This window comes from Anopheles ziemanni, chromosome 2 (assembly GCF_943734765.1).
Source record: "Anopheles ziemanni chromosome 2, idAnoZiCoDA_A2_x.2, whole genome shotgun sequence".
Taxonomy (NCBI): domain Eukaryota; kingdom Metazoa; phylum Arthropoda; class Insecta; order Diptera; family Culicidae; genus Anopheles; species Anopheles ziemanni.
In genome coordinates, this window is record NC_080705.1 from 94,398,579 (window position 1) to 94,414,197 (window position 15,619).

Here is a 15,619-nt window from a genome sequence, read left to right on the forward strand (position 1 = left end):
TCGCCGTCGTCGTCACCGTCGTCGTTGGAGAGATCAAGCCGTGAATGGCCAACGGTCGGGAAGGCCCAGGTGACGGAAAGTTGCGGCGAAACGGAAGTCGGCGGCGAGAGCTGTCAAAAGCAAGCCATGCAAAACACGGAACAAAACACAGCACGCATTCAGATGGTTTCTCTTTTGTGCGACGCTTTCCCTCAGACGGCCGTCAATCGACGACTGATAACATCCTCGATAAAACCGTATGCTATAAAAGTGTGTGTGTGTGTCTGTTTGTGTGTGGGTTTACCATCGTAAGCACAGTGGGGCAAAGAATACATTGCGTAAGGACATTTGAATTTCTAATAAATGTTTCCTCTGTGTTGCATAGTTTGTTTGAATAAAAAAATACTGTGAGTTACCTACATAATTCACCTTGAATAACTCGCGAATAAAAAAGTTAAAACCCCAAGTGATGTGAGTGTCTGCTTCTTAAAATAGTTTGACCTGACACACTGTGCAATTCCATCGATCGGAGGTGTATCGATACGCCAGGCGACGTCATTCCCGCACCTATGTTTAGGTTGGCTTTAAAGTTCCTCCACCGCCCCACCCCCCTCTGAATGGGACGCTAATTTCCTTCCACTCGATGGCGCAACACTCTTCGATAGTGTAAGAAACATCCACTAAAGAATGATAGGAAAGAAGGCAATGAAACACGACAACAGACACGCAGACAACATCGAATAATAATTGATTACGGCTCCAACGGCTGCCAGCACTATTAATAATCGTGTGCTTTTTTTTCCCCGAACACCTGCGACACGACGAACAAGACATTCCTTCCAACTCCAAGTCTCGCACGAGCGAGCGGGATCCATTTGTACGTTTACGATCCTGCTGTGACGTCCCGTGGCGTTTCGGGGTGTGTGCTCTTTTGCACTTCTTTGCGGCATTGTGGCGAGAAAAAGGTTATTATAAAAAGAAAAAACAAAAAACCAACCGATGTCCTTTTCCGAAACCGAAACTGTCACGGGCACGGAGAATTTTCCCATTTTCGTCCAACACAACAGGCGCGTCACAATTCGTTCATGCAGTGTGATTCACGTTTGACGGTCTTTTATGTCAAGGCCTTTTTCCGTTGCTGGAGGAAAGTTCCATTAATTAGTCCCACGCGGTGTGGGACTCCCCCTCTTGACACCCCACTTTCCACCGCCACCAGTAGTCGTTATTGCCGTCCGAAGTGGATTAAAGAGAGTCGTCGTGTGTTGGACCACAGACACAATCCTTACGCAGCTCGTCCTGGTGGGTGGGAAAATTATCCACCCACACCGAAATAGGACTGTCCTAGCGCCGTCACCGTGACTATTGTGATTTGCGAGCGCCTTTCCTCCGCGCGGTGGTGATTTTGTCTTTTCCCTCATCTTTTTGCTCATTTGTCTGTTCACAAAGGAATGCCAAAAATGTCGGCAAAATTCGTTCCGGGACATGCCTAGTGTGGATTGTATTTGTTTGCGAGCCATGAACAAATGGAAAAGGAAATATTCAAAGATGGTAAAGGTAGTGGAATCTTTCAAAGCTTTTTGTTACAATTTTGTATCGTTTAAGCACTTGGGTGTATAAGACAATATGTTTCAAAGGGACTTCATCAATAAATCACTCTATTGTTTTTCTTCCAAATTTAAGGCAAACGTTTTCGACCATTTGCATTTCCAACGATTCGGTTACTTTTTACAACAACACATCACAAATTCACATGGTTTTTTAAACTGTTATGTAACACATGCACTACCTCAGCTAATTAAAATAATAACTTTCTCCCCCGTTGGACTGCTTCAGATTGCGTGTATCCGATTCACGTACGTCGTCGTGGTCGTTGGACGGACTGGGCAAGAAATTCCGTAAACCGTCCGCCAGGAAGGATTAATCGCAACTGGATCGAAGTCGCAACATTGAACCATCCTCAACCCTGGAGGATAAAGGGTTCGGCAAATACTACAAGAAACCTCCTCGTATCAATGGGTTGGAAAACCGTGGAAACCGTCTTCCCTCGGTAGTGTTCGTAGTGTGTGAAGTATGTGTTTTTATTTCCTCCTTTCTCTTTCTTCAAAGCATTCGTTTTTTTTCACTTTTCGTTTTCATAATCGGCCGGGTGGAAAAGATGTTTTTTATTCCTTTCGTTCCGGTTTATTCGACTCGCTTTTGTCTGCGTTGAGGTTCTTATACGCTTTTTCGTCCATGCCCTTACGAAATGGGGTACGAAGAAACGTTTCGCCAGCAATGCCATACCACCTGCTGCATTCTTTCTCTGTTGGAAAAGAAAAAAATGCGCCCGCGGTTGATGATAATAACCGCAACCGGTTGTTGGTGGCATCTTTTTCGCATTAGCTACAAGGAGCAGGACCCTTCGCCCACCCGTGTGTCGCTGTGCCAATACAACCGTGGTCGAGGTTTTCTTTTATTACTTAGGAGGATAAATTAATTTACGACCAACGATGGGTAAGAGCCTGTTTCATGTTTTACTACCACTCGCACCGAACAAAGAAACTTATGTTACAAAACAAATGTTCCAGCGTGAACGACTTTCGGGGTTTTTTTTTCGTTTCATTCTATCTAGTAACAAGTTGTTCGATTGAAGGACGTGCCTGAAACTAGCCTTCGAGGAACGGGACTAAGTGATGCGATTTGTATCATTTTCGCGTATCGAGCCGAATGATCCGCAGTCACGCTAACCTATGATGGCATTATCAGCAATCTGTTCGGCTGAATTTCCTATGGTACCGATGGGATAGTTTCCGGAACGATGTGAGCCCACCCCGACCAAGCCTACACACTTCTTGTTAGCTTTAGTAAAGGGTATGATTTTAGAAAACCGTATGTTTTGTATTTGATTCGCCATGCACTGCGAAAGAGGTGCAGCCACACGATAAATATCGAAAACCACCAGGCGCCTCCATCGAGGTGTTTTGTTTCGGAAAAACCGCCGTACCTCGTCTCCAAGTTGGAGCAGCGAGCTGCCCGATGACTCTCGTCGTCGCACATTGTCCAGCTTCAGGATTCCGGACGGTTTCTTACGACTACGTTTCGTCGTCGCTTCAGACTCACTCATTGTTGATCACAATTTTCGAAGATGTAAGTTTCCACACACTCGCGCACCTGAATTGTTCTAACCGAACCGAAAGAACCGCACCACGTTAACAGTCGCACGTTTGAACCAGGAATGAAGCCACCCGGTTTGCAAGTGTGTCGCACCTGGACGACCCTCGCGCGGATCAGGTTGCCGCCAAAATCGAGCGGAAAAAAGCGGAACATACGCATATATGCAAAATGAAACTTGTCGGGGGGGGAAAACGAGGACATCCCACGCCCTTTCGCTAGGGAAATTCCCTCGAGCCCCCCACCCCCCGGGTCACTCCTCCTTTCCCAGTTACCCGCAATGTGAGAGTAGGACACGCCACGGTTTCATACAATAAATATTTACAATCCTTGTCAGAATCGCACCACTGACACGTGCGCACCATTGTTTTCCCGTCTTTCCTTTTTCAACTTTATCACGATGAGCTCGTCGTCCATCAAGACACACACACACACACACACACACACACAGACACACATGCACGGGTTGATGGTTGTCACCACCAGTTGCTTCATCGTTTCGCTGGGAAATGGTGGGACGGCTTGACGAGCTGTCAAGTAAAATGGCTTCAAACTTGAATTCGAAAGCAACAACCAACTACAAATTGGACTCCACAGGAAACAGGTAACTGTGCCACCATCCCCCCTCCCCCCTTCCACTCCTAGAGGAAAGCGTGGGTGATTTGGGAGCCCCCACCCCTCGGCTCGACGGTAGTTGGTGCAATCTTTTGAATTCCACGGATATGTTCAGGGAGTGGAGAGACATGTAAAGAGTAGATTTAGACGTGTTTGCAACACAGGGCAAAATTATAGTCTGTGAGCTAGCGAGGGAAAAAATAAAAGCTATCACGAGCGACCAGGCGACCCCACCCCGGGCTTTGGCAACACTCCGCGTGTTTGCGGCTCGAACCACTTGGAAGTATTCCTCGGGGGGGGGCCGGCCGATGACCGGTTAATTTTGCAATGGCCATCGCAGCCAATCAAGTCATTCTGCAGGACGTTGATAGATTACCTTCGCTTGTACGCTCGCCGGCTCGCAACGGACTCGACGTGCTGACGAGCCCAACCCCGATCCGAGATGGTGCCAGCCAGTTATATTCCCCGCACGCTCATCGTAAGTTCATCGCTCAGCTTCGGTTTGTGATTCTGCTTTTGCACAAACTCCGGTCGAGCCTTCCACGAAGCGTGTTGTGCAAGGATTTTCCATGCTGCCATTTGTTTTCGTCAAAACGGCCGAAAGGGATTTGGACACGTGCTCGTGGAGTAAATGTGTGCTATGATGTGCGACTTGACTGGTAAACGCGCCCACTGGGGTGACCGTGGAGTTATCGTGGGGGGGTTTGGTTCAGAAGAAGTTTTAATTTGACAGAAGCCTGAGGAAAATCAATTTTCCACGGCATAGAATCGCACTGGCAGTAGTCACACCTTTAAATTGCCGGAAGCGAACGGTGCCCTTTTCTTCGGGGGCAGCGGTTTCTTTTCCTCTCTACAAGCAGCTATCATTCATCACGACGCTAACCATTATGAACGCCGAGCCGAGATTTCCCGGCGCTCTTTCCCGTTTAAGAGGAGAGACATGTATTTCGTGGCTTGCGAAAAGGTAGCAGGGAAAACCGTTTGCTTCAGAAAAAGATAGCAAGATGTGGTCATCAATCATTTTCTGCCTAGGCGACACTGGCCTCCCGGTGGGCCACTTTAGGGTTCACGGAGGGCAACGCCGAATGGGCTGCCCGGGTTTTCTTCGCCGCGCTCCGAACATAATGAACCTCCGCCGCCACAGGTGAGTTCGAAAGACCGTAAGTTGAGGGAAAGATGTGGCGACGACCATCATTCTTATCGTAATGGATACCTAGAGTGGCACCATTAGCATTTCTTTCGCTTATACTTCAGATGATATATCCAACCGGATCGTTCGTGGAAGAAAGGGATTTTTTTTATCGTTGGATTTTATCATAGTTTTATTTTTATTCTCGTCATCTGTTCGGGTATAATCTTGGGGTAGTGGGTGAGAAAAGAAATCAAGGAAATTAAACTACTTAAACACTAAATGCTGCGCTTCAAGGGGGAGACATGGAAGTATCCAAAGCACACACTCATACACACCGACTCTCCTATCTGAAGAGTGATTAAAAGCTACACTTTTGCTCCTGACGGCGAAAGCCGACTGAAATTCATTTTTGCCTATGAAATAATGTTATTAGTCGCAAGAAGGTTCCGAAAAAGAAAACCATTATTCGTACCGAAAATTGTTCGATCATTGCTTTTGTTTTTGTCCGATCAGCTCAGTCTTGGATGAAGCATGGATATTTATGTCATGGGAGAACCAAAACAAAAGGTTCCAATGATGTGTTGGAATGATAAAGATGTCAAAAAAGAGGAGTAATGTTATCCTATTCGTAGGTTACCTAAGTTGGAGTGTTCAGTACCACTTTTTGGAATGTCTCAATACTGTTTGCAAGGCAGAATGCGACGCCATCCGCGATAGTGAAACAGTAACATTTAGCCTAAGTCCATACATTTCTTCCGTACTCTATCTCTTTCTACTTTTTTCCAGTTTTTCAATTCTTCTCTTAAGTCCCTTAGATTACGGTTATGTATACCTCAAGGTATACGCAACAATGAACTACCTCTTCTTCTCATATACTGTTAGTAAACCAAACATAATTGGGACGTCAATACGGTTTTTGAACACGAGATAAACTGTTAACAGCAGGTTTGACTGATCTGATAATTCACTTCTTCCTTAAAGGGAATGTCACGTTCAACATTGCTATTTTCCACTATGCTGGTGTGTTTGAACTCTTAACGGAAAAAATGCTCCTCTCTCACTGTGTTCCTTTAATCTTCAAACGAATTGATACTGATTGTTAACATTGAGCAACGATTTTTAGACGATGTAACGATGAAGCTAAACGTATGACTGCCAGACGTCGGACTCATTTGGGAATTCCTGCTAGATTGGAGTGGCGCTTGCTGGCACAGAGAGGTTGAGAAAATTTAGAAAAATCATTCATGCAACGGAGCAGAATGTCTCGTTTCTCCTTCTGGAATGTGTGGGGGGTTTTCCGTGCTTTCGAATCTCATCGGTATTGGCATGGCGGCTCGGATTGGATGGTGATTGATACCGCGCGTGGTTCATTGAAATCGCCCCTGGAAGTTGCTCCCGAGTTTAGCGTTGACATCTAATCTGGAAGTAACGGGCGCGTGTGTGTTCTGCTTCTCCTACTCGTCCAAGTCGCTGGTGTCGCTCGAGCTGTCGAGCGAGGCGGCAGTTGTCGTGAGACGCACCAACGGTTGGCCCTCATGACCAGCGGCTGGCCCCACCCCCGCGGTCGGCGGTGGCCAGCGGCGCCGAGGCTAGAAGGTGGTCACCTTGCCGAGCTTGAGACCGAGCAGCTTCTTGCGCTTCTTGACGCTCAGCTTGCTCCAGAGGTTGCTGGTGCCCTCGACGAGCAGGTACTCGTCGCACAGGTCCACCCCGTTGCTGCCGGCGTGGTCTTTGGCTAGCAGGTCCACCATGTCGACGTCCGATTTCTGGTTGCGCTCCGAGCGCGAATCGCCCGAGACGAAGCCAGACTCCGGACGGGACAGCGATTGTGTTTGATTCGTCCACTGGAGCGTGTGGAACCAGCGAGCCACCTTTGCCGTCGACGAGAGCTGCAATGGATAAGAAACGAAAGAAGCATAAGTTACGAGCTCAAGTCATTCGGTAACTGTACGGGGAAGCTGAAACAAAACAAAAGCGAAACCGAAATAACTGTGGAATGAACAAATGATTGCTTTTTAATGCGACTCGAGAGTCAGACCAAAACGACTCGCGACCAGAGATGCCCATCTATCTCTGATGGCTCTTTTATTTCCTCCCCAAAATAACGCATTCGGCTCGATTTAGAGATGATGATATCCTCCATCGCAACGTTTTATCGCCACTTGCTGCGGGCTATAATAATAAACGGTCCCTCCACAAAATGGGGGCCACTTACGCTGGGACGCTCATCGCTGCTTGGGGGGGGGGAGGTAAGGAAAAGTAGCTGGAAAGTAATCACCTAATAAAGATAAAAGTTTACTGATAAAAAAGGACCGAGGGAAAGGTCAGGGCGACACACACACACACACAAAACACCCGCCGTCCAAATGAATGCTTACGTTTTTGGTTCATTTATGTAATCTTTATTGTTAACTTGCATCGTTATCATCACCGTTGTTGTCATCAGCATTTTCATTTCGATTGAAAACTGTGCCTAATATTTACAGGTTTGGTACTCCTCTTCCTTCTTCGTTTCGTCCCTTATCATTTTGTTTTTCGCAGGTATGAACCTTTTTCCGAACGTCTTCAGCGATGCGAATCGAAGGACGACGACCAGGTACACGAGGATTTCTACACCGGTAAGGTAAGAGCCCGAATTTTCCCCTTTTCTCTTTCTTCGTTCCATCGGTGCGCTTATATTACTACCATTTGGTAGCGTTCGCCCCATGCTTTCCGTTTTGAGTATCGAAATAATTACACACTATTTTAATTAATTCGACTAGAATTGAAGGAAACGCGGGTTATTAGGGAAGGTATGGGGTTTGATCGAACCCTTCAGGAGTGGCTTGCTTGCTTGCTTTCTTAGTAGGCCGGGTAGCCAGATGGTCGCTTGGATCAACAGAAAAAGAGAACTAACGAAACGCAAAACTCAAATCGAAACGAGTTAATCGAACGATCGATCCGACGTCGTAACATACAGACTAGCAGTAGAGATAAAATTGGTGCTCATTTCGTGGTGTGTCGGGCCCACTGGGTACGCTGGACCTGGCTCATGATCTGGCTACGGTTCGGCACCTTCTCGCTGGTGCTGCGCGTGATAAAGCTCGGCGTGGCCGGCAGCTTCCGCGTAACCGTCGTACCGCTCTCGTCCGTTACTTTGAGCGTGACCAGACTCGGAATGGATGTCTTGCTCTTGTCATAGTAGTTGCTGCGTGTCGTGTCCTTCAGTATCGACACGTTCCGAGTGCTGCCCTCTTGGCTAATCGTACCGCTGGTCCCCGAACTCCCGCCCATGCTTCCCCCGGTTCCAGATCCTCCTGCACTGCCGGTCGGAAGTTCCGAGAAGGAAGCTGACTTCCGGCTAGGCACACCCACCGGAATGTCTAGCTGTTGCTGCTGCTGCTGCTGCTGCTGTTGCTGGCCAGCGACTTCGTTCGGGTTCATCGGAACGATCACTTTCACCTTGCCGTCCGTGTCGATCGTGGTCAGGGTGCCCACCTGCGATAGAGGTTTTATGAACTGACTCGAACCGTCGGACCCGTCGTCGATTCGGAGCGATTCCATTCCCTTCTCCAGACTTCGCGCCAATCGCAGCTCGTCGAACAGGGTTGACGTGGACGACGCATAGGACGGTCGATTAGAACGTTGCCCCGTATCGGTGAGAAACCCACCACCACCACCACCACCACTACCACCGATAAGTCGTCCCGATCCGGACGAGGTGGCGGTCGGTGAGTTTTTGCTCGAGCTGTCCGCCGACGGAGGTTTGCTGGAGGAAGTGGCCCCCGGGAGTAGACCGGCATAGCCGGCAGCGTTCGGGTTGGCGAACATGAAGTTCTGCATCGAGGAGGGCACCGTTGAAGCCATGCTGGTCGTCGGAATGGCACCGGGAAAGAATGCACTGGGATATGCGCCAGTGGCACCGCCCAAAGGCGCTCCGCCGGAAAGCTGATTCAGAAGCGTTTGGTTCAACTTGTATAGCTCCTGCTGGGCGGCAAGAGTGTTGGTGGTGGGATTGGGGGCTCCTCCCACCAGCCCAGCCAGCGATTGGAGTTTGTGTAGTTGCTGCAAGGCAGGCGTGAAATTGAGACCGGCCGCTCCGAGATTGAGCAGATCGTTTAGCTGCTGCTGCTGTTGCTGCTGTTGTTGCTGCTGTTGCTGCTGTTGTTGTTGCTGCTGTTGCAAAAATGAAAACTGTAGAACAAAAACAAAGGGTTAGCTGTGGCTATTGTCAACGGGTTGTCGGAATTAATTGCATGCTTAGCATGGCCATCTTTGCAGCGCTTACCTTCGGGAATTCTGCCTTGGAAAACACTTCTCCGTCCATTTGAGGGAAACCTCTTGTTAGGTTCAATCAATCAATAGCACACATATTCACAGGCACATTAAGGTTTGTTTTTAAAGCACACGAAAAGTTCTCACTAACGGCGAAACGCGAACGCTTGCTTGCTTGCTTGCTTGCTTGCTCGTTTGGCTGCGCACGTTCTGGATTAGTTGGTATTGCATAACTTGAGGCGTTTTAAAACACAACACGGCATCGTCATGGGCATACTTGGATGTTTACGGATCGATTCTAAAGTAAAAGGATTCGTTTAAAGGCACCCACGGGTCGAGAGATCGGTGCAGAATATTGATGCTTCGGATTGATGCCATTTAAGAAACCGGAAGGAAAGCCACGAAACCAGCGCGTAATCGTGTGGTTGGTACGATTTTCCAGCACGAAAATCGAGTTTGAGGTAAGGCGAGCTTGAAGAAAAACCAACAAGCTAACGGACCGAGATGGGATGGGACAGCATACACACACACACACGCAAACATACGATGCAGCACGCACGAAAAGGCAGAATCATACTTAATCCGGTGGGGATGGCGAAAAGCTAGCTCTAGCTCAGGATGGGTGGGCAGCATAAAACATGGGTATGGGTGGTATGGTTTTCTACTCGTTCACCTACCTGCGGAGCGATGCCGATGGCGGTAGCCGAAAGTCCTGGCCGGTCCGGTTCGTGGTACCCTCCGAGGGATGCAATGTGCTCTAATAGCTCACGATTCTGCTGTAGCAACTGCTGGATACGTGCCTGGAAGCGAAAGAAGCGATCAAATTAGCGGTGGGAAAGAAAAATACCGACCCGTTGCGTTGCGCCCTTCTCGGTGTGTCGGGGGTACAAATTATCGTAATTTCCATCCACCTCACCTGCGCTTCCATGCGAGCGTTCGTTTCCGAGATTAGTTGCTCACGGACGAGCATCAACTGGGCCAACACTTGGCGTGTTTGCTGCTGCTGCTGGTCCAGCTGGTCCCGGAGATTCGTCATCTCGCGCGATGCAGACAGCGGGGAGGACTTGGCCAGCGAGACCATTTCGGGCGGTTCCTTATCCTGCACGGGGAGAAAAAAAAGAAGGAAAGCATTAGCTATCGGACGGAGAGAAGGACGCAGAAAACATCTATCGACATGTTGTTGGAACGTGCCAGTGGAATGCTAAATTATCATCATCATCATTATCTCGCGCGAGGTGTAATTCAAGGGGACCGGGACTGGTAGAGAGAGAGTTCTTATTAACCAACGCCACTCGGAAAGACAGGTTGCTTTGTCTTTGCATAGTTACTTCCACAACTCGAACTCGAACGTAAATAATCAAATAAACGACTCGATTGAACTTGAATGTTGCCCTAGCAGAAACGGCTTCAAGCCATGGGTTCCTTCCGGCCTTCCTTACTGTCCTAACGAAGCGTGTTGCTAATGTTCTCGAAAACAATAATGTTCCACCAAAACGTGTTATGTGGTGCAAGTTTCCAACACCGCTTCTCCCGTTGTGCTGGCGGAGTTTTGGGAAAAAGGTTTTATTTATGGGTCTTTCTTTTTGTTTCGTCTGGTTACGCTTCTTTTGCTTTAAATACAAGCTTGCCGCCTCCTAATGGGAGGTTGGGGAAGGTCGGCCACGCTTGGGGAATCATTTCATATTATCGCGCGGCGCGCAGAAGCGGAACTGAGTACGCTCCTATGAGCAATTAAAATTGTCGCCTTGTCGCCCATCCTGGATACGATCCTTCCTCGTCGTGCAGGGGGGGGACCATCGTTGCGATTATGGGTAAAATGTGGCACACAGCTCTCTAAACTTTTCCCTTCGAGGGCAGGGGGGGTACATTAGCACGGGCAAAATCTAATTATCTTCCCTCCCGGCAGATAGACGTCGTGTGTGTGCCGCCTACGCTGATGTGAATTGGTTTTGGGCAGCGCCGCACAAAGGGACGATGGTGTTGATGTTTCAAAAATATGTTTCTCCACGCTGTTGTTTTAGATGAGGAGAAGGAGGGTGGGAACGGGGGTGGGGAGGGCTTTCAAACGCAAGAGCCTTTGGGTGAAAATGTTTGGCAAAGAAATTTAATAACAACAATTCCATCCAGACACTTTCTTGCTGCGATGGGAGATGCAAATTTCCAGCGAAACAAATCAAATTTAAACTTCACAAGTGAAGGGCAACTCTCGTCGTCGACCCAGAACAGACCGGGGTTCGATGCATTGTGTTCGACCTCGTGTGAAATTGTGTTTAAGTTAGATGTATCCGCACATTTGTTGTCCACTACTGATCAGAGTTTTTAAAGCAAAAGAAAACACATCTACACGTCTTGCGAATTTGAAGTTGAAACAGATCGCTGAACCAAAACATTAGTCACACTTACCTGTGATTGTAGCGCAGATGTCGAGGATCGGTGCATGCTGGAACTGGTGGCGGTGGAGGGTTGCGAGCCGGAGGGAAGCATGGCCAGATCCAAGTGGTCCGGCCGCGTCAAACGGGGTGATTCGTGTGAGGCCGCCTTCGCCGGGTCTGAAAGCAAAAATCGGATCAACGTGAGTTATTAGCTTCTTCAAACGAATGCATTCACATCCCTATCTTCGTCGTTTGCTTGCATTTTGAAGTGGATGGGAAAGCATTTCACACATTTCTCTCACAGGTCACCGCCGGGTATATTTGCCCTGGTTTGGTTCAAAGCGATAGATAATTGAAACCATTCATTATCTCGTCATCAACGAGCGATTCATTCGAGCGTTTGTGGGTAAAATCCAACATAACTACGTAATGACGTTCCAATGGGGAGTTCTAGTTAAGGAAGGAATTCGATCATGGACCACCAACAAAGCGGGTGGCCAAGATATTTGCCAACCTTTGCCCCGATGTTTGCATCCCCTCAAGGATACCCCCCCCTCCCCCCCCCCCCCCCCCAGGTTTGGGGAATGGAGCGAATACATTTTCATCCGAGACGCTCTTTGATGCGACGGAACCGGAGGATCGATGGGAGGCGGGCGGGAGGAATCGAGGAGGATTCTAAATTTAGCCAAATACCACCAACGGTCCATCGGTCTTCCGATTCGACTCCCTAAGCCCTGAGCCCTGCTGGGAGATAGATTACAGTGTCGAATGAGTTTGGACAGCTGGTTCAGTCCGTTGACCATGTTCACTTATTTCTTTTCGGTTTTCCCTTCCTCTTTATGCATTCGTGTGTGAGAGAAACCACAAACGTCACTGTCTGTCACAGCTAGTCTATGGACCGGATTAGCACCGCTGCGGGACGGAGGAGGTGATGGCTGACTCGGCTTCCTCCACCTCTCCGGGGGGGGCAGGTGTCCACCTCTGGCACCGCTCAGCTACACACGACAACTATGTGTGTTTGTGTCCGATGAACGCGGTAGGACCGATGCAACAATTTCGCTGACAGCCGATTGATCAAAGCTGACGAAGAAAGAATAGCCGTAGCGTAGATTCGCGGGAGGATGGCAAGCGACCTCTTTGAAGCGCAGAACAGAACTGACACAGACCCTCGTGGACAGAAGCGAAAAGCGGACCTACCGGTCGAACTTTCCACCGTTCGATATGAGGTGAATGTCAACGCTTAGAATGGCCGAATGGCGTCCGCTTTCCCGAGAACCTCTGATGATGAATGAAACTCTTTTGCTCCAATCTTAACATTCCAATTTCCGCAGGATCCATCCTCGAAAATTATTAACCGCCTTGGGCACGTAAATTAACATGTCGAATCTTTTAGCACATCAATTATTTTCCCTCCTCCCGCGCGAAGGAAGTTGTTTCGCTGCTCCGTGGTTCCGCTTTACCGTTTTCGTTGCAAACATTTTAGTAAATCATTAACCGAAAGCCGGTCAACTCTTCACTCAACGGAGAAGACGACGGGCACACTGCATGGACGGAAAGTTTGGGTGTTCTGGTCGGTGTACTTCCCCTTTACTTTTTTTTAAACTCTCGCTCGATTCATGCGTTTTTTGTTTTGTTTGATTTTTGCTGCCAGTAACATCAATTAAATTTCCACGGGAAGGAGCAAAAAGAAAAACCCCCGGTCGGCCAATCCGCGGCGATCGCTGATGGAAATGTAATCATCGGCACACCAACTCCTTCCCCCCTCCCCGGCGGGCGGACGGGTCGTCGTCAAAAGCGTAACGTTTGCAGTAAACCGCCAGGAAGAGTGATACCGCGAAAAGATACACTAATTAAAAACATCGCATCAGTTACACACCAGCACCATTCGTTGGGGTGATAAATGAGGGAGGGAGGGAGGGAGGGTTGGAAAAGCGATTCAATTTGCCCTCAAATGACACGTTGTTTACGTTGCTCCATCAAAGTCGCGACTGTGTGGCCAATATCGTCATCGTCATCTGCAACATCTTTGAGTGAAAAACCGCAACAAAAAAAAAGAAGTTAAAAGGGGAAAAACCTACCGACCGCCGACGGGGAAGGGAAAAACGAAAGATAAAAGCGAGAAACAACCAACGGTGACCAACGGAGACGACACCGGCACCGATCGCATAATTCATGGCAAATCAAAGTCCCGTTTAGAATCGGCGAATGGGAAAAGACAGGAAACCTGTACCCCGTTTCCGTCCCCCAACCCAGGGCCAACGAACTGTTGATGCCCACCCGGCGAGCAGCATCGCGACACGCGTAGGAAAAATAGTAGATAAAACCCCCACAGGGACATGGCCAGGAAACAGCAGAAGGTGTCCGCCTAGGAGATGAAGCAAGATCGCGCAAACGGTGAATGGCGTCCGCTTCCTTTCGAGAGGAGAGAAAAAGATTAAATGAAAAACGATCTCGATCACCGAAGCCACGTGGCCATGGTCAAAGCGTGCGTTTCGGATTCGGCTCAGCGTGACGCAATGTTGACAGATGCCTCCCACCCACCTACTCATCCACCGATCTTCCTGCTCAAATCCTCCTCCAACCCAACGGGCGGCGTCGAGATCTTCTTTCGAACTCACCGGACCATCGATCTTCTTGCGAGGGAAGGCGAGGCACGGCACGGTGAACGCCAGCAGTATGTTCATCCCCAAACCAAGCCGCCTATGCATGTCCCCAATTGGATCCGATTGAATGGTGATGGTGGTGGTGGTGGTGGTGGTGGCGAAACCCACCGAAGGGTGTAGCATAGCGCCGTGCTGTACTGACGTCATTGTGCACCTTGAGCCGGGGGTTGAGCATGAGCGATATATGTCTTCTTCTCGGCGGGATCATAAAAAAGAGGAAGAAGCAAAGCCACGGAACGCCGAGAAACGAGCGCGCGGGACTTAATTTGGTCCCTTGCCGAACGAACGGACCTTCAGCGTCCTTCAGGAGTGCTCGGCTTGAATCCCCCTTCTTCCTCCCACTAAGATTATAATACCCTTATCGAAAAGTGCAGCAGAAAAGAAGACAAGTGTCAAAACGTTAATTCGAGGTCGTTTCCGGCCGAGACCGCGCGCGAAATCCACGTTTCGCCGTACGTCGATTAACGGACACGTCGTACGATCCCCCCCCCATTTCCGCCCAAAATGAAGGAGGGCAGGCAAAGGGAAAGGCGAAGTGCGGCACGCGAGTGCACGCGGGTCTGTACTCACTCGATCGTCACTGGTCGTCACCTCGACCACGCGCGCACACAGACACACACACACACACCTCGATTGATGGTAAAAGAAATAAAAAGAGCAGACGAAATGATTGCTCTGTGATTGAGTGGTTTTTGGCCGACGAAGATGTCCGCTTCCTTTCTTCGCCACCGTTCCTTCCCCCCACTCCCACCGGGTTTAATCAATCAACTATTAACGGCTCATCGACTCTGGTGCGTCTCCGCCCGCCGGCCACCCAGTCTGCCCCAGGGTCCCGTTTGAATTTTCATCCAGTTTTCTTCGCTCCTTTGCTTCGCGGGATTGCTGCAGGGAAATGCATCTGCACCGAGCACCGATGAGTGTGGCCACCGTCGTGTTGGTCGGTCGACCGGTGAAAATCGCAAACGATCGAGCGAGATTTATTTGACCAACTCGTTCGCATGTTGGCCGGGGAGAGCCGGTCTATCAATTAATCACCCGTGTAAACAATAATAAGTCGGCTGTGAGTTTTATTTTGATATTGTAAATCAGTTATTGGCCAATTCGAAACGAGAGTGGCGATCGCGATCGTCACGAGTTTTCCAGGGCGCGCACGTCCATCGTGTTGAGCGGACGGAAATGCTTTGGAGGAGGAGTAGAATATTGAAAGAAAATAAACACATCGGTGTAGTTTATTTTTCTTTTCTTCTTCTACTCCCGCTTGGGCCTCGGCGTTTGGCTTTTTCCGAGCAGACGAAGAGAAAACCATCCCCCCTCCGGGGCAGTCATAGTTAGAATAAGAACGAAACGGTTTGAGAAATGTGGACACGGGGGGGACCGGAAGGTTGGTGCTACGAGAGTGGGAAAATTGGAAGTTAGCTTAATGTGTAAGATACTCTCTAGATCCGGTTTTTTAC

At 49.0% G+C, this 15,619-nt stretch overlaps 1 protein-coding gene across 1 annotated transcript in view; it reads right to left on the reverse strand.

Moving 5' to 3' along the window:
- Positions 1-6,385: 6,385 nt before the first annotated feature.
- LOC131281381 (capon-like protein) overlaps positions 6,386-15,619 on the reverse strand; it is a 49,436-nt gene continuing 40,202 nt past the window's right edge. Inside the window, exons 6-9 of the mRNA XM_058310710.1 lie at positions 11,534-11,679; positions 10,047-10,229; positions 9,808-9,930; positions 6,386-6,765 (exon numbers count right to left, since the gene is read on the reverse strand). Coding sequence (XP_058166693.1) covers positions 6,466-6,765; positions 9,808-9,930; positions 10,047-10,229; positions 11,534-11,679 — 752 coding nt within the window. The 3' untranslated portion in view covers positions 6,386-6,465. The remainder of the gene's footprint in view (positions 6,766-9,807; positions 9,931-10,046; positions 10,230-11,533; positions 11,680-15,619) is intronic.